General features: G+C 40.5%; 1 protein-coding gene and 1 long non-coding RNA gene across 5 annotated transcripts in view; one reads left to right on the forward strand and one right to left on the reverse strand.

Moving 5' to 3' along the window:
- Positions 1–3575: 3575 nt before the first annotated feature.
- The window catches only part of GAB1 (GRB2 associated binding protein 1), an 81169-nt gene continuing 65455 nt past the window's right edge, over positions 3576–19289 (reverse strand). For 2 of the 4 annotated variants that reach the window (XM_083755668.1, XM_083755670.1), the window contains exons 7-11: positions 13149–13238; positions 8829–8922; positions 8098–8221; positions 6780–6899; positions 3576–5505 (exon numbers count right to left, since the gene is read on the reverse strand). In XM_083755668.1, the coding sequence (XP_083611794.1) occupies positions 5347–5505; positions 6780–6899; positions 8098–8221; positions 8829–8922; positions 13149–13238 (587 nt within the window). In that variant the 3' untranslated portion in view covers positions 3576–5346. The remainder of the gene's footprint in view (positions 5506–6779; positions 6900–8097; positions 8222–8828; positions 8923–13148; positions 13239–19289) is intronic. The other 2 variants (XM_083755669.1, XM_083755671.1) reach the window with 1 other exon arrangement.
- On the forward strand, positions 5425–12756 carry LOC310852618. The gene is made up of 2 exons (XR_014568325.1): positions 5425–5528; positions 12395–12756. It is a non-coding gene; the product is annotated as an uncharacterized lncRNA (long non-coding RNA).

Here is a 19289-nt window from a genome sequence, read left to right on the forward strand (position 1 = left end):
GTCCAACCATCTCATCCTCTGTCGTCCCCTTCTCCTTCTCCATCGTTCCCAACATCAGGGTCTTTTCCAGGGAGTCTTCTCATAAGGTGGCCAACGTATTGGAGCCTCAGCTTCACAATCTGTCCTTCCAGTGAGCAGTCAAGGATGATTTCCTTAAGAATGGATAGGTCATACTAGCCAGTTAACCCTCAAAGAAGCATGAAGCCTAACTTTTGTGATGGGCTGAACCCTCTTGGAAGATCTCATAACCTATACATTATGTTTCATTGGCTAAATTGCTGATAGTTATCCATTTCAAGAATGGATGATCCACAAAGGAGAGGAAATACAGGGGGACATGGTAGCCAACTCCTAGGGGCCGTGGGAGCTTTGGCCCACACAATAGAATATTTGAGGAGATTGGGCCCCCACAAAGTTGATGGGCATTCCCATTCAAATGGAGTGTGTGTACTGTGTCATGTGTGTCACGAACATGAAAAGTGTGGAAAGCTCTCATCTACAGGGATATTGGAGGAGGCCTCCTTCCACTGCCACACACAAGAGGGAGCTCACCACCAATCATGGCTTTGTGGATGTATTTGGAGCATCTCTTCAGGGACGACTGAAATAAGAACTAAATAGTAGGCTGTTAGGTCTTGCCAAGAGAAATTACTAGGATCTCATATTTCAACAACAATGTCGCAGATCCAAATGTGTAGTATTTGCAAATCTAATTCGTTTTGATCTATGTTCTTGGCTTTACATAATCTGCTACCCATTTTCTCCGTTTTGAGAGCAGCCACCAGGCTAGCCATGTAACATATTCAGTTTCACCGGTAAAGTTGTAAACAACTGGTTGGCTCAATGAAATATATAATCTGATATAAATACTATTTCTGTTTTGCTACCTCCTTATAAGACAGCTTGATAAATGCTAACCATAACACACTACTGTAATACAATGGGCAGTAGTGGTGTGGCTTAGCGAAAACAAGCAAGTGTACAGGTCCCCAGGGAGAAAATCATAGCCACTTTGCTGCTTCTCTCTGTCCTGCTGCTACCATACTAACCCATTGCTTAGTTTAGTGTTACATGCATTATAGGTTCTGAGTATGCAGGAAAGGTGAGCAGATTCACAGAAATATAGATATAGTTCCATGTTAATGCCAGTGAGAGTTAATTCTTTTCAACTGACATGCATGTTGAATTAAGTCTTGTGGAAGTTTCAGTATGTGTCCCAGTTGCCTTGTAAAATGTTAAAACTGTAGTCACACCCCATGGATAAACAATACACCTTTATACCATTAACAACCCAATATATTTGTTTGGCATCAAAGCTATAAATTTGTTTTCAACAGTAGCCTCCCTATTTTTTTTATTTTGAATTTGAGGTTGGCGTATATAGTATCAGCAATACAAATCACGGTAAGAGCTAAGCTACGTATTCTCCTTTGCATGCAATTGAAATTAACCCCCCCCCAAAAAAAAATAATGTCAAAAATTAGGAGGCATCTTATGCACAGATACATCTCCCCCCATTTTCTTAAATCTGAGTCTCCCAAAATAGTCTTATACATGGGGGCATCTTATAGATGGAAAAATACGGTATGTACACAAAGTTCCTCTTCCTATTATAAATCCTCTTGCGTTTATACTGACAATATAAAAGGGAATTGGGTCTCCACGAATCCTCAAACGAAATATTGTGTGTGGGTGTAGTTGAGGAAGTGCTAATTTAGTTCATAATTTACATCACTGTCATCGTTCGAAAGCATTGCTATTACTGGGAATGCAAGGCACTCTGTACTCCAGGCCCATCAGCAAAAATAAAAATAAAAAGTTCCACTTAGGTAGGACCATAGTTTATAACCCCAATAAGGCCCATTATGGGGCTTTCCTGGCTGCTCTGTTCCACTGCAACCTGTTCCCTTCTTGAGGTTGGGGGAACTGCTTGGAACTGTGTGGAATGTGACAGTGGGATACAGCTGGTAGGCAGAGACACAATGGTAGAAATTGCTATGCATGAGAAGAAATGCTTTCTGCTCCTACAAAAAATCTACATGGTTGTGTAGAATCCAGATTGGCCCAGTTAAAGAAAAATGCTTGGAAAAGCTTGGACAAGTGATGCCTTTCAGTGTACTATCCTTTATACCAGGCATGTCCAAAGTCCATTTCGGGGGCCTAATCTGGCCCGCCAGTCAGTTTAATCCGGCCCCTTTTGGCAGTTTATTTCCGGGAGTAAAATCCTAAGAAAGCTCAACAACTTCAATCCTAAAATAACAACTTTAGCCGGCCCATTCGTCGGCCCTCACGGCCCTTCACTTCATCACATCTGAAAAAAGTTTGGACACCACTGTTTATACGGTCCGTAAATTCTCGTTCAAAAATTCTAATTATTAAAAAGAACTCTCATTGCATTTACCTAACTAAGGGTCTGACCATACCTTGATTCATAGCTGCCAACCTTTCTTTTTGTGTGTGGGAAATTCCCTTATTCCAGTGCTGTTTCCCGCTGCTATCCTGGATTGTTAGATATCCCATAGACTGTCCCCAGGACAGGTGAGGCTACTGATCCCTTATTTTCAAATCTGAAAGTTGACAGCTATGCCTAGATTTGATGTGGACTGTGAAGCCCTAAACTTTGAAAATCTGAATAGGAGAGCTACATTAACTGCATAGGGAATCCTCAGATTTTGGGAGGATAAAGTGTGGGATGGCAGTTGACTGAGAACACTACATGGATGGGGGGGTAGGAGTCAGTGGCGTAGCGTGGGGGTGCAGGGGGGGCCGGCCGCACCGGGCGCAACATCTGGGGGTTAGGGGGCGCAAATCCACGGGTTAGGGGGTGCAAATTACTTGCCTTGCCCCGGGTGCTGACAACCCACGCTACGCCACTGGTAGGAGTGGATGGATTCAAGAAGAAATAAATGCTTCACAATCCACATTAAGCCAAGATATGGGCAAGTCTTGTGTTATGTACTGAAGTTCTCACCCTGGGCCAGCAGGGGGATACTGTAGATAGTTATGCAAATAAGGGATCGAAAGTGACGTTCAGTGATTGGATAGTTACAGAAAATGGTTACTGTTGTGTTCTAGTGGAGCTCTATATAAGCAGGCTGGCTGAACCCTTCAGCTCAGTTCTGTTCTGGCCTGTGAATAAACAAGAGCTGTTTGAAGAATTGCTGTGTGGTCTGATATGTTCACCCACAACTTAACACCTTGTTTTAAAAATGTGCTTTCCCTGGCAGCAAAACGGAAGTGCTGCTGCTGTTTCCTCAATTCAATCTTTCCTTCTCCCACCTAATCAGTAAGAAAAATGAGGTGGTGGCCTATCCAAGTGATGAATGGGCTTGTCTTTTTAAAGCTGTAAAGATTGCTGAGAAAATAGAGACAAAGTAGAAAATAACAGAAAAAACTGCTAGCAGGACAAGAAGACTGGATAAAATGCTGCCATGGTTGCTATCATATTTTTGAGATGGTTCACAACTTCTAGGCTGGGTTAATAATCTACATTCAAAGGCACCGGAAATTGGCAACTCAAGAGCTTTGTAAATACATTGCTGTTTTGTGAGTTTCAGACAACAACTGCACACGTGTTAACCAGAACAACTTGAATTTATTTAAAATTCATCTCAGAATGAAACATGTTTAGTTTTTATTTTACAAAAAAAAATATTGAAAACATCAAAATATTTCTAATTTAAAAAGAAACCATATTAGGAATAAAGACAATTTACATACTATTGAGGGGGTGACAACAGGAAATTAGGCACGGTATTAAGGCCAGCATTCATTAAAACAATACTAATGTATTTCTATGTTCATTTGTAACTCAAGAGGTATGGAGAAGAATTTTCTTTAATGCATCTGTGTGAGAATGAATTAGTAATTTGCCATTATAACAAGATTAATGGATTGATTAAGGTGTACATTTTCTTCCTTGCAACTAAATCTGGTTTCTAATTTAGGGGAGGCTGCTATTTGAAGGAGGGGTAGAGAATTAATAGAACAAAGTACTCAATATGGACTCTGTACCTGGGGAAAGAACTTTATAAAAAAAGGAGAGAGGGAATGAGATCACTTCAACATACCACCTTTCTTTAAAAACAACAACACAAAATGTTAAGAGATATCAATTGCATAGGAATTTAAATATAAGGCCAAGCAGGAAACTAGGCATAATAAGGATCATTAAAAGAGCACTATGGTGTCAAGACCTAGGATTATATCCTACCAAGTCAGAGTTGAACCACTGAGCTCACTGGACATTAAGTCCATTGATTTCAACAGGTCTACAGTGAATATGGTGAATAACGCTCATAGTATTTCCATCTGAATTCTACTTTTTTTAAAAAAAAATAATCACAGTATTTTCTAGTACTACAAACAGTGAATGTCAAACTGTCTCTTTAATTTTCATACTGAAAACCAATATTAAGGCTTGGTAGAAGTAGAAAACTTAAAACTTGTTGTTTAAACCTGATAAGTGTGTTAGCACCACAGTGCTATGTACGTACCTGATCTCAAGAGATCCTACCTTCTGTAAATAATGTAAAAGTAATGGTTTGCAAATGAAGTGTAAGGTTACTCATTACTGCACCCCATCAGTGATTTGCAGGACTATGCGAAGTTTAATTCTTCAGTACAAAAGATCCCTCCCTGCAGAATCTTTGCTCACTGAATATGAACACTGTCACGAATGAAACTACAACAGGAGCTCCAGTATTGGTATGATATTGCATAAGACAGAACGGTAGATCCTAAAACTAATAATGACTATAATTAAGTCACAGCCATGTCTGTTAGGAAGGTAACCTGTAGCCTTCCAAATATTCTTCGCATGTATTAAATATAAAACATAGGTATTTAACAAATCATCTCTTGACATTTCAAGTAGATTAAAATTGTGAAACTATTTCTTATTAATTCATTTTTGAGCTGTTAAAACGCACTTCAGACCTTGATTTCTATATCATAAGTAGCTTACTTTCTAGAATGCTATAAAATATAGTAGTGTTGGGAGAAAAAGGTGTTAGAAGTACATTAGCCGGGGAAAGCTGAACCAACATTTTAACGGGGGGAAAGTGCATAAGACATTGTAATACTACAAATGTGTTAACTTCAGGCCAAAACTTCTCTGGGACCTAAGCAATACTATTTTACACATTATTTTACATTGTATGATCTACCCAGATGCCACAGGTTACTGTTTTATCTCATGGTATCACCTTGATTTTCATATAACTTGGGGGGGGGGGCGGGGAATCATTCAAGAATTGTCCAGTACTCTTCCATCCGTTAATGGCATAACTGCAGCTCTTTTTATAAATTTGAGGAGGATGACAAGAGGATTCTCTCTTTTTTTTTTCATTTTACGCTTTTAGTTAGCGTTTCAGATTCTGTGGATTGCCTCCCGTCTGTCCAAGCTTCCCGCGTACTCTTCAGCGCTAGTGTTTTCTGCTGGTCAACTACAACATAATCCACTCTTTCATCCGCCACACTGCTGCCCGAACCGCTGCTCTTTTTCTGGAGACGAAATGAAGAAAAGGGTAAGAACAAGATAAGCTAAAACAAGCCTATGGTTTGGCTTCAGAGCATCCTTTTCATGAAAAGATAAGACTTCTTTGCAGAAGGGACTAAGATTCAGCAGGGTCTCCCAGCAAGGAAAGGAGGGGGCAGTTTTGGCCAATCCAGCCCCCTGCCCTGGCAAATCCTCAAACCATCAACTATACTGCTCCAGGGAGACCCCCAGCTCTTGAGAACAGCTCTTCAGAGGGCTGCAGGGGTAAGGAAGAATCTGCACATATTTCCTTCCCCCACTTTTTCAAGTCAGAGTGTTCAATGGGCAACTCATTGAAACTCTGGTCCCCCCAAAATGTAAGACAAATGTATCAGTGAATATAATTATTTGCACTGTACCATTTTTATTAAAACAACACCTATTCATCTCACCTATCCTCAAACATGGTACAGTATGTGGAAAACTGGCTGCAAGAAAAGGCTAAATGTAGCAATATAATGGCAGGTGACATTAAAGATTCCATGGTTTTCCACAGGGTTTCCCAAAACTGAGTCTCCAGGGTTTCCCAAAATTGAGTCTCCAGTTGTTTTTGGACTACAACTCCCATCACCCCTAGCTAGCAGGACCAGTGGTCAAGGATGATGGGAACAGTAGTCCAAAAACAGCTTGAGGCCTAAATTTGGGAAACCCTGTGCTAGATTACTGGTGGCAAGTTTTAACTGATAGATGAAGCTGGTTTAGTATTAATAGGCAGAAGCCAATTTTAATGAGTGAGGCTGATGATAAAAGTCATTTAGTTCTTAAAGCTGTATTAATTGTGATGTGGTAATGAGGAATGAAAAAGCAAATATTAAATATAGCATTTTCTCCTGAAAATAAGTAGTGGGAGAATTTAATAAACAAAACAAAAATTTACCTGTATCTTGATGGAGAAAGAAAATTCCCTGACACAATGACTGCCAGATTCATTGCCCAGCTGAGAAGAGTTTTTCACTCCCATTGACTATAATGGGAGGTAATGAACTATAGTAGCTCATTTCACTGATTCAGTGTAGTCTGCCAATTCTGAAGGCATGGCAAGGGCTGTGTTATGTGGTGTATGCACAAGCACACTCCATGTGCCTCATTTTCCCCTGTTCTGACAGTCTGACAATGCTGGAAGAAAATCTATACTGGTGAAACATTTCTGCCAGTATGCCAGTGAACCTCTAGCAATATGTCTTGTTAACCCCAGAAAGGCACCTATATTGTCACTAATAAACCACTCAGTTTTGTTTACCTTGCGAGGTGGGGTAGATTTTCCAGAATCTAAATCCAGATCTAAATATTCCACTTGCTTATCTTTAGGTTTTACCATAGGACTACTTCCCCCATCGAGACTGCTGCTCCCAAACAGAACCTGAAATTATAATTAAAATGTTTAAGTCAGCAATGGTGACAACTTTAATGGAATGTAGTGCTCACTGCACAGCATGTGAGAAACTGTCTAGACACATCACATTTTGCAACATGCCTTGTAACATAGCCCCGAATATAAGCAAATCTGAAAATAAGGTAACAAAAATGTCATCCTTGAACCGTTTAACTACCTGTGTCCCATACTAACAAAGCTCTATCTGTGCTATATATTTTATAGCAGTATCATACCTCAGAAGGTCATGGATTCATCTCAAAATGTTATGGGAACTGTAGTTTGCTAAGGGTGTAGAGAGCCATTATTACTACTACTACAATTTATTACCCCTGCCCCTAAGGTCCCAAGGCAGGTTACAACAATTAAAATACAACACTAATATTAATGTAATGTTACACAATATTTAAAACAGTTTAAAACAACTAATAATTACAGAAATAAGGCGGGTCCATATCTATCTATTATCTATCTATCTATCTATCTATCTATCTATCATCTATCTATCTATCTATCTATCTATCATCTATCTATCATCTTCTATCTAGTTAGCTAGCTCAGGTGTCAAATGTCAGGGTAAAAAGGTGCATCTTCAGCATTTGCCAAAAGCTATATAAGGAAGGTGCCAGACACACTTCTGTGGAAAGGGAGTTCCACAACTTAGGGGCTGCCACAGAGAATGTCCTCTCCTGGGCCACCCCCTACCCTGAGCTTCTGGGGCAGTGGAACAACAAGAGGACACCCTCTGCCAATCTTACCTCCCAAGATGGCATGTAGGGGAGGAGAGGGTCTTTCAGGCATTTGGGCCCTACATCATTTAGGGCTTTAAGCACTAACATGAGCACCTTGAATTGGGCCCAGAAATGAACCAGCAAACAAAGCCACTGTTCTAAAACATGGGATATATGAGATCTGAGAAGAACCCTAGCTAGCAATCTGTCCACTTCATTTTGGACCAATTGAAGTTTCTAAGTCATCTTCAAGGGTGGCCCAATGTAGAGTGCATTAGAATAATCCAATCTGGAAGTTATCAGAGCATGTAGTATAGTGCCTCCTCCCCCCCCAAAAAAAAGGTTGTGATGAGTGGTATGATACCACTTCAAATGTATAGTGTAGATGAGGTCCGTGACATCATTTTAGAAACAGCTGCACAGTAAAGAGAGTACTTAAAATGAAAACTACATACTGGATCATCACTGGACTGATTTGGATTCATGGGTACATAATTCTCTTCACTGTCATGTGAATCACTGCTGGAAGTTGTGCTATGGACTGAATCTGGTCGGGGAGACAAAGGAAACCTGGAGGAACTAAAATAAAGAGACATTGGTTTTAAAAAGTAAAACTGGAACCATCTTATGTATGCTTTGCAGCTGTGTTATTATATTTGTTTAAAATGTTTATAATATTTATACTTCCCCACCACACCTTTTTTAAAAAAAGAAATAAAAGTTCAATGAAGCTTACATAAAATACAATAAAAACCTTAGTAATAACCAAACAGAGGAACAGATTGAGAGATTGAGAGATGATAATCATTACAGCAGTATTGAAGTGTAATTAAAAAATCCCATTGTTGACAATGTGACATATATTTGTGTGTCTCAGGTTGTGAGACAGGATGCCAAGAACCAAGAAAATGTGGACCTTGGTAGGAAAACAGGTTCTCCATCGCTGCACTAGGGTATATGCTGCATTGAACATGTTAAGAAGTAATTCTGAACATGCGTAGTCTTATGCTGCAAAAACACACCAACCCAAAACACACAATCTCAACACTATGAGAGTTGTTTATAAGTAAGCATACATAGAACTGGGGTGAAATGCTTCTTTTCACACCAAAGGTTTACTTGTATAATACACACACACATCCACAAAAGCAAATATTTAATTTCTTAAAAGGGTGAGAAGACTTACTCTCGTGTAAAACTTCTGGTGATCGGAGATCTAACTGGAGCTGGCAATTCTTCCCATTCAGGGAGAGGTTTTATTTCTAGTGGTGCTGGTTTTACTATATAAGGAAGCAAACAAGTTTTTAAAAGAATGTACTAGGAAAGAACTACAGTTCCTCAAAAGGAATTCTTACAATATTATTGCAATTCCCATTATTTTAAGGTCGGTGAGGAAATAATTTGGAATAGGAATGTGTTAAAATTAGAGAGCTTCTTCAAATACTTGAGTTTTATATATATCCTTTTAATAATAATAATAATTAATAAATTTTATTTATATCCCACCCTCCCCAGCCGAAGCCGGGCTCAGGGAGGCTAACAACAATAAAACAGTTTTAGTTTACTATCAAACACTAACTAATGGCTACTGCTAATTGCATCATGCAACAGCAAAGAATTACTACATTTAGAAACATTAATGTACGAATCTACTCTATGAAGTGCCTCCAATTTCACCTTTTTAGGCTCTTGTGACCACAGTGAGTCATTAAGAATCTAAACTGAGTCAAACTCTCATATAAACAGCATAGTTGCTGTTTTGTACACAAACTGCTTTGCTACAGAAACTAGGAAGAAAAGGGCTTTTCTTTGCACCAATGTAAGCTCTTCAGGTCTGTTTGTCTTCTCTTACACATGCAGAATTTAATAGGTTTCATTAATGCACATTAATAGGAAGAAGTAGCTTTGAGCCTTGAATGCTCACCCTTCCACTCTTGTGTAGCAGAAGTTCAGTAGAATTTAGTTTTACTTTCCAGGAATCCAGACTTATGATCCAGAGATCATGGTTTAAAATAAACTCTTATTTATTTAATGGTTTATTTTAAACCATTTAAAACTTTTGTCAAAGCGTGTTCTCCTTCATGGAGAGCACATGTTGCGGTGGGGGCCACCAGGACACTCCAAAGTTGGGGGGCGGGCTAATTGATCGTTGGCCACTGATGCGATTGGGGCTTCCCTTGTTGTTGGGAGGAAGTTAATGTTGCCATTTATTGATTGACAGCCAGAAATAGTAAAACTCCTTGCACGAGGCTAGGGCTTCTTCTTTTCGCCCGTGCATTGGATTGCCCGTCCCTCCCTCCCTCCCTAGAATAGGGTTGTTCGCTTTGACCTTGCTATGCCTGTCATGGGGTCGTCTGCTTTGGAGCAGGGGCCTGGTAGGAATTTTGTCCATCTGGCTGATTGGCTGGGGCCATTTGGTTTTTGCCTACTGCGTAGCAAATCGTCACAACTTGTAAGGTTCGTGGTTAGGCATTGGTTTATGGTTTGTTTGGTTGAGGGGCATGGATTGGCTGTGCCTGCCCCTCTAATGCTGCTGCAAGGGGTTCTGTTAAAGGAATTGGGGGCTAACTATTGCTTGTCCACTCTGTCAAGGGGGCTCGGGCCATAGCAATGAGCTCCTGGTTTCATTTGGGGTGAGGGCAGGTTCCCTGCTCCGCGTAACCCCCAAGTGTATTCCCCCATTCTGACTTTTGCATCGTGCGGAATGTCAGTCTGTCCCCCATGGTGGGGGCAGATAGTCGCAACCAATGCCTACGCAACCACTCACAAATTTGTATTTTAATAAAGTTGTGGCCAAAATTATGCCAAAAATCTTAAACAAAAATTTCTGTGTGATGTGTGAGTTATTGGGGTGGACCTGGGGACCTCGACACGCAATTTCAAAACAACCCAACTTCAAAACATCTTGTTTTGAAACACACTAGAAGTTGTTTCAAACCATGATCTCTGTTTCATAAGGTACAACAAGCCAGGATTCTAAATGCTGCCAAAGTCCTTCACCCAACCATGCAGGAAGAGAGAGAGATGGGGAATGTACAAGCCTGAGATTTATAGCAGATCCTTCCTGCTTATGTATATAGGGCTAAGCCATGGTTTAGAATGAAATGTCAATGCAAACACTGCCTTTCTGCATATTTATTTACTTTACAAATTTACACAACGTTTCATGGCCTGAGATCTTCAAGGGTGGGGTCACTGGGGTGTATAACCAAGCAGAGTTATATCTTGCAGGTGCATTTTTTAAAAATTGTCTTGATGTAGCATGATTATGTAGCTATCTTAAGGCTCTGCTAGTTTGGGGGAGGAGGCGATACTTCTTGGCAATTGAAAACAGTCCAAATTAAAATGGCATAACTGCTGTTTTACAAAATGAATAGCTATGGGTAATATTCAATGTTTGTCATACTCAGAGGAGCCCCATTGACATCTGAGCATGTTAGTTGCACATCACCCTATACCCCCAGCCTTATCCTGCAATAATCCCCCCCCCCCCCCGAAATTGATCCCACCTTTCTAGGACTCATTGCAGTGTGTTGCAGGCTAGTTTATTTAGGATTAAAGAACAGTTTTAAGCATTTAGGTCAGTCAATACAGTAAATTATCTGCATATGGTGTTTCTGACAGACCTATTAAGTATGTACTCATAAGTACATCGCCCTCTTTAGGGAAGTTTTTAAGGATTGATGTTTTTATTATATTTTTAGATATGTTGTAAGCCACCCAGAGTGGCTGTGGTATAAATAATAAAATTATTATTATTACAGTAGTACCTTGGTTTTTGAACAGCTTAGTTCTCAAACATTTGGCTCACGAATGCTGCAAACCCGGAAGTGACTGTTCCAGTTTGCGAACTATTTTTGGAAGCCGAACATCTGATGGGGCTTCTGCAGCTTCTGACTAGCTACAGGAACTTCCTGCAGTCAGTCAGAAGGCACGCTTTGGTTTCTGAATGTTTTGGAAGTCGAACGGACTTCTGAAACTAATTCTGTTCAACTTCCAAGGTATGACTGTATTATAAGTAAGAACCACTGACTACAGTCATACCTCATGTTACGTTTGCTTCATGTTACGTTCTTTCAGGTTACGTCCTGTGGCAACCCAGAAGTACCGGAAAGGGTTACTTCCAGGTTTCGCCGCTCGCACATGCGCAGATGCACAAAATGACATCACTTGCATGTGCAGAAGCGGCAAATCGCAACCCACGCATGCACAGACGCGCCACTGCGGGTTGCACTCTTTTCATGTTGCGAACGGGACTCCGGAACGGAACCCGTTTGCAACCAGAGGTACCACTGTATGTTTATGTAGCAGTACAGCCTTAAGCACTTTTCAGTATTTATGAGACTAGATAACAGGGGTCTGTTTTGCAAATGCCCAAACAGAGGAGGGGACTGCACCATTCACAAGCTTTCAAGGAACTTGGTTTTCAGAGCAGTCTGAAGTAGCAGATTGTATTTAAAAGCGTCTTAAAACCCTCAGACAGATTCTAAAGTGTTCATGTGGTGATGGGGAACATCATTACTGTGAAGCACTTTTAACAAGTCCTCTGAATCATTTGAAAGTATAAACATGCAAATGTATACTTCATATTTTCACATCAATGAACTTCGCAGGAATTTTAAATAATTGTGCCTACACAAACATACGTAGGAGTAAGTCCATGAAAATGTAAGTGCTATGACATATACATCGTAAGTAATGGTCTCCATTCTGCATATACCTAAAGGGACTGTTCTTTGTCACACATTGCAGATTCTGGGGCTGCAGGAACATTGCCTATCTCAAATGGAGCTCCACACAGCTGCAAAGTCTCCAAAGGCACCAATATTTTTTGAAAGCAATATGAGCAGCAACTTGTCCGCTGATTGATGGCAGCGACAGTTGACAGCTGAAGACCTTTAGTAGTAGATACATACTAGGAGCGGAAAAACTGCTTCAGTCATATGACAGTGAGATCCACAGCTAAGGTATGTGCTAAATGGTGATTTGGCCATTATAACACGCTACTTTTCTAGCATTATTTAAAACCTCCCTCTCCAATGGGGCAATGCAGTAAACACTAGCCTATCTCAGATTTTCAGTGCTTGTTGTATATAGTTCGGGGTTTTGTTTTTTTTAAAGTATTGTAATACTAAAGCAGTCCTATAAAGATCCCAGTAGCTGCATCCCAATAGTCACACTATCTGCACCTTCAAGCATTTCACATTAGAAAACATTAGTTAAAATAACCTGCAGGCTGGCAATATATTTGAAAACAAACAGTTATACAATCATTAAGCAGGCAGGGCTAATTGCTGACTGAAGGAAAGATGCTTTTATGTACAGCATATTCCATTTTCTGTGTGCTAAGAATGCCTTTTCTTAAGCAGGAAATATTGCGGCTAACAAATAAGCGGACCAATAAATTGAGATAAGAGTAGCGACGACCATGTTTTTATAAGAGTTTCCCTTTTAGAAAACATTTTCATACACAGCCCCAGATACCATGCAGTGCTGAAGTACATACCCTTTCTTCTTGTAGTAAATTCACCTATGGTTTGGGAATCTGTTCGCTCTAAACCATGTGGCTTAGGTCTTAAAATTTTAGGGCTCTGACCTAATTGGTAAAAAGAAGAGTCTTTCTTAATATAGTTTTTTTTAAAAAAATAACTGGAAAAAATGGACCCCCTATAAACAAATTGCCAAGCCCCTTGCAGAAAGGTGAGGCTTAGAAGCGAAAGCAAGCAGCTGGTGGAAAGAGTCCTGCAGTGTGGCAAAAGCACATGCTAGTGCATAAGCACAACATTCAGAATGCATGATGGAAACATGCATGGAAGAGACAATGTAAGAAGAGATGGTAGAATGACATCAACTGATGGGTCTCCTTAATTACAGGAAGGAGGTTCACAGGTGGTGTTGGCATACTCTCTGAAAGGCCATGCACACAGTTTGAGAGTGCTCCTAGATTTGGAGCTGACTGAGGAAGTGCAGGGGGCATCGGTGACCAGGACCACTTTTCACCACCTTCTGCTGGTATGCCAAGTGCACCTCTATCTGGAGGAGCTGACCTTACAGCAGCAGTCCACACTCTGGTCACATCCAGACTGCTGCAATGCACTCTACATGGCACCGCCTTCAAAGATGGTTCGGAAACTTCAGATGGTCCAGAACTGGCCAAAAATGCACATCCAAAATGTATGTGAAGGGTCAACTGTGGGCATAGGCGCCGACTCCATGGGGCCTGAGGGGGCCCGAGCCCCCTCAAAAATTCGTTTGGGGGGGCTCCGCCCCCCCAATAATTTAAGAAAATTATTATATATTATGCTTTGTAAAATCACAAAATTATGTTGGTATTTTTTATTTTCCTTGTTTGACGATAGTTACCTTTTAAAATACATTCAGTAATGAGTTAAAACAAAGCCACTCCCGATCTAGAGAGGGGGTGGGGTTGCGGGCTCTCGACCCATCAACAATCTCGCGGGGAGGATTCCCCCTAGCTCATTAATATTCACCGCCCACGGCGGCAGCCAATCGGCTGCTGCAAAGGGCGGGCCCTCACAGGTTCACTTAAGGTCGGCTCGCCCCTTTCGTCCCCCCAGCAGCAGCGGTTTGGAGGTCTTGGGCCCCCCCAATATTTTTTATAAGTCGGTATGGGCCCCCCCAATATTTTTTATAAGTCGGCGCCCCTGACTGTGGGTCACAATCTGTAATGGCAAGTTCATGCTAATTCCTGTAGGAAAGTATCTTCCCTGTGTTGCCTTAAATACTGCTCTTTATGCCATAAAGCAGATTTTGGGGTAGTGTGGAAAGTTTTCAAAGAGCAATAATCACGCTTCGGATTAACCCCATTGGCTACAATACTGTGCTGCACTGGATAGTGATGCACTTCTGGGATCAGCCTAGTTTTTTGACCCTGAAAACCTGCAATGATTTGAGCCCTTGTTGTTTATTGGACTGCCTGTACCAATGTTATCCTGCTCACATTTTAAGAACTGCTTTTGAGGCTTACCCTGGCATGCCTGTCTCCTAGGTTGGTAAGATGGGTGGCCACAAGGGAGATGCCCTTCTCTGTGGTGGCCCCATGGCTATGGACTTCCTTCCCCTTGGATTATGTCGGATTTCTATATTGTAGGCTTTTTGCAAGGCCTATAGATCTGGACTACCATCATGTGCTGGACTACCACCATGTGGATATCTCCACTGTCTTGTAGGAGAAAGATGATTAGATCATTATATTGGAAAAGATTGTTATATTGGAAAAGACTTTCCAGCAAAATCAGTCTTCAAATCCAAATGAAGCTGTTCCCCGGCTGCAGCAGCCAATGGGACCTCATATGTTCATGTTCTTCACTGCAGGCCATCTCCTTAGCATGCTAAGCTTAGAATCACTTTATGAAACAAAATTCCACATAGAAAAATGCATGAAAACAGTATGTGATGATCAGACATGCATTACTACTAGATGTGCAGTGCACATGCTCAACCGATGGTGGTGGAAACCTCCTGGTGAATGCATATCACATGTTCTGTGCACAGGTACTGATTCTGCCTCCGTGGGATGACTGCCAGTGTCAGGATGAAACAGAGCGACTGTGCAAAGAATTTAATTTTGCCCCAAATGAGTGGATGTCTGCCACTAAAGATTGGGGGGGGGGAGGGATGAACTCTGAGGAGAGTGAACTCTGCTATATACCAATGGTATGGAGCTTAACCTGCCTCCTATTCCTACTCCTGACCCCCCAATTTTTAACATTAATATGCTGTAAAAAACAAAACAAAACACCTGTTTCTGATGCATTGGCCTGGCTCACACATCACTAAGACAAACTATGGCCTTTTGGGACCATGCAAATGTATGGGCTCCTAGAGAGCCCATACGCAGCCACTTTGCTGCTCTCTGGCCTTTTTTCCTCCTGTGCTGCCCTGCCCTTAGCAAAGCCATTATTTGTCATCTGAACATCGGTTTCTGGTTAAGTTTTCTCCTTGCTAATTACAAATAAAACTTGTTTTGGAGCAAGAAAGTAACTGTGCCAATCGCAGTTTTCTTTAAATAGGTATCTGTAAAACTGTGGATTACTGCAATTTAAAACCAAACAAAACCAAATCCAGGCATAATTTCTAATCCCCAAGATGCAGCATTGGTTTACAGAGGACATCCCATTTTAGCTGTTAAGAATAGACATGACTTCCTTTTGGTGAAGACACATTCACAAACTTGTGCTTGCCTTAGTGTACTTACTATATCTTATTGTGCTGAACTGTATCAAACCATAGCTTTTAATGCATTTTTTGTTGATTGATTATATGCATTGCCATTTTAATTTCCTTGTTAACAGCCTTGCAGATCATTATTATTTGAAATGCAACCATAAATAAAATAAAGGTTTAAAAAATGTAGAAGGCTTTGTTAGCTCTTCTTTATATCCCTTATATTGTCTTGAGGTCACAAGTCATTCAAGTGGAGAACAGTTCATTAGTCATACTGAACCATGTTAATATCCATGTACATCTGGCTTAAACAGTTTGTGGGTTACAATCTATTCTAGTCTACTCTACCACAGTAACCTAAAATTGTCAGTCATCTTGAGGGCTACAGAACAGAATATAAATTTTAAATAAATAAAACAAAACCCTATCAAAGAGACTTTCAATTTAGTTACCTACTATTAGATTATTTAATACACAGAAAAAGCAATGCTGTTTACCAGCCACAGGAAAGAGTTATTTATAAACAGGGTAAATTAAAATTTAGTCAGGAGTTAACCTATAGTATTGGACCCTAAGGTAAGTTGACCTAAAGAAAGTCATGGAAGGAAAGTTCTGTGTTCTCTCTCTCTCTCTCTCTCTCTCTCTCTCTCTCTCACACACACACACACACACACACACACACACACACACCCTATTTCCCACTGCTGAGGATAACTACCAGTCATCCACAGAGGCCTTTCAGGGGTACAGGTTGATGCAAGAAGGAGAATGATGAGAAAGGAGCTTTCCTTCCAGGAACTTCCTTAATTAAGCTTCTCTTGATATCCAAGCAAGAGGCACTTTAAAGATCCAACCTAGATATCTCTAGGGCAGAATACTAGACAGCTGTCATTAGTTAAGCAAGTTAAAAGTTTCCTAGCAGTGCTCACCATGTATTACTGCATATGAAATGCTATGTTACTATCTTGACAGACACAGGTATATAAACTAAAAAAAGCAATGTTACATCCTTGTTTTAACACAGCTTCAAAGACAGGAGCACAGGACAAACCCAAGAACCAAACTTGAAAGTGAAATTTATTTTCTGTTTTGCCTTATATAAAGGGGGGGGGGGGACATATATGCATGAACATTCATATATGAAGTTATAGAACTGCCGTTATCTTTTCCAAGTCGGCATGCAACAACTGTCTTTTCTCTATACGTTCAATTTATAAATGCAAAAGTATCAAATTCAGTGGCTGGGGGGAAGACCTCATTCTTCTACCTCCAGCATCAGAGGCCCTATACCTCTGAATACCAGTTGCTGAGGAACATGACTGGGGAAATGGTACTGTGCTCATGTCCTTCTTGTGGACTTCCCCAAAGGCATCTGACTGGCCCCTGTGAGAACAGAATGCCTGTCTAGATGAGCTATCTTCATCCATATGTACTAACAAACGTATTCTGATTTCTAGATTATATTCCAAGTTCAAAGCATGGTGTTTTTTAGCCTGCATTTTGCCATCAAATAGTTTTCTGTACTATTGGCTTACAGCTTAACAATGATCTATATTATAGCATCTCAGTATAGCTCTACTGAAGGAAAAGGCCGATAGCAGGATAGATGGCAACAATGCGGAGCAAGAAAGGAAATGCACATTTCAAACAAGATCTTTCTGAGAACTTTGATCTCATCCATCCCTCTAACTGCAAGCACCGTTCTTTTTCATTCTTTATTACCAACCAATTCAATACGGTTTGTTTTTGTTTTTGTTCCATTTAACTAATAGATTTGAGATGAATGCCATCCAGTAGTGCTAAGAGGTAACAGGGATTTTTCCCAAGCTGAAATCCAATTTGCTAGCAATGCTGCTTGCAACATACCATCACCAACACATGCAAGCTTTGAGAGGTTTAAGCAGCAGAAAGCATAATTACCCCAAATGCATAATTCAATAGACACAGCACTGTCAAAAACATTCTTGAAATGACATTTATTTCTGACACATATATGCTTAAACATTTGGTGCCTTTTAGTTTTTTAAAATTAAAACTTGCTTGTCTCCGTATGGCCATTTCCCCTGTGAATGAGCCACAGTGAGCCTTGGGTTCATATACTTCCCTTAATCATTTCCCTCAACATGCAGGTCAGGTGTTGGTGTTTAGAAGCTTCTGCTTAGGCTTTTACTTTAATCACAGTTTGCCATGTTAGCTGAATGTTGCTGTTACCAGTAAATATGATTAGTTTTAAAAACCCAATTTCAATCAGTTATGGCGTGAATAGAAACCAACCATACAGTTAATGTTCATCACAGTTTGTTGGTCTGGATGTGATTAAGCAGAAGCCTCTGCACTGCTGCTTCCAGCCACATGGAGAAAGGTGAGAGGGTGCAAGCCAGACGCTGCATACAACACATTCCTCCTGGTCCACATTATGCTAAAGTAGTGTGATGCGTGAATGCAGCCATTATTTCACAATACATTTCGCTGGCCAGTGCTGCTAGGTTAGGTAGCTTCTGGTACAGCCTTCCAGAGGTCTCTTCCTCATTTATGGAAAGAGCTGTTAACTGGGAGAGGAAGATTCATGATGCCAAATGCAAACAGCTAAGTATTTGACCCTTCAGAAAGGCATATGTGCATAGAAACTCATACATTTAAATAGACAGTACAGAAAATCTGACCTTCAGCTTTGTAATTGTGAATTATGGATTTTATGTGAATGAAAAAGAATGCAAAACTGCTAATACTTAACATATGCCTACCTGCTAAGGCAGGCTTCCTCAACCTCGGCCCTCCAGATGTTTTTGGCCTACAACTCCCATGATCCCTAGCTAGCAGGACCAGTAGTCAGGGGTGATGGGAATTGTAGTCTCAAAACATCTGGAGGGCCAAGTTACAGGAAGCCTGTACTAAGGTTTTTGTAAATGCTATTTTTAAAGCAGCAGCATCTGTATTATGTATGGAATGTAAGAATCACAGCTATTATACCGTATATCCATATCATTTGAATGTGTACTTTTGCTAGCCTTACCAAATATATATATAAAAGTATAAGTCAGGCTTCCTCAACCTTGGCCCTCCAGATGTTTTGAGACTACAATTCCCATTAAAGAAGGACCGAACATTTTTTATGTATGCAACAACGGCAGCAAGGATACTCATCGCTAAGAACTGGAAAACTCAAGATCTACCCACACTGGAAGAGTGGCAGATGCAACTGATGGATTATATGGAACTGGCCGAGATGACTGGCAGAATCCAAGACCTGGGAGAGGAGAGGGTTGAAGAAGACTGGAAGAAATTCAAGATTTACTTAAAAAAACATTGTAATTTGGTTGAATGTTAAGAAAGGATGCTAGATCATAAATAATTGTGCACCACTAAACTAGAGGGAACTAAGATGACAAGTAAGTTGAGGAAAAATTATAAACCTACTAGAGAATTAACAGATTAGAGTTAAATGAATGTGATACAAGAT

Source organism: Podarcis gaigeae (genome assembly GCF_964106915.1).
Source record: "Podarcis gaigeae genome assembly, chromosome: 9".
NCBI lineage: Eukaryota > Metazoa > Chordata > Lepidosauria > Squamata > Lacertidae > Podarcis > Podarcis gaigeae.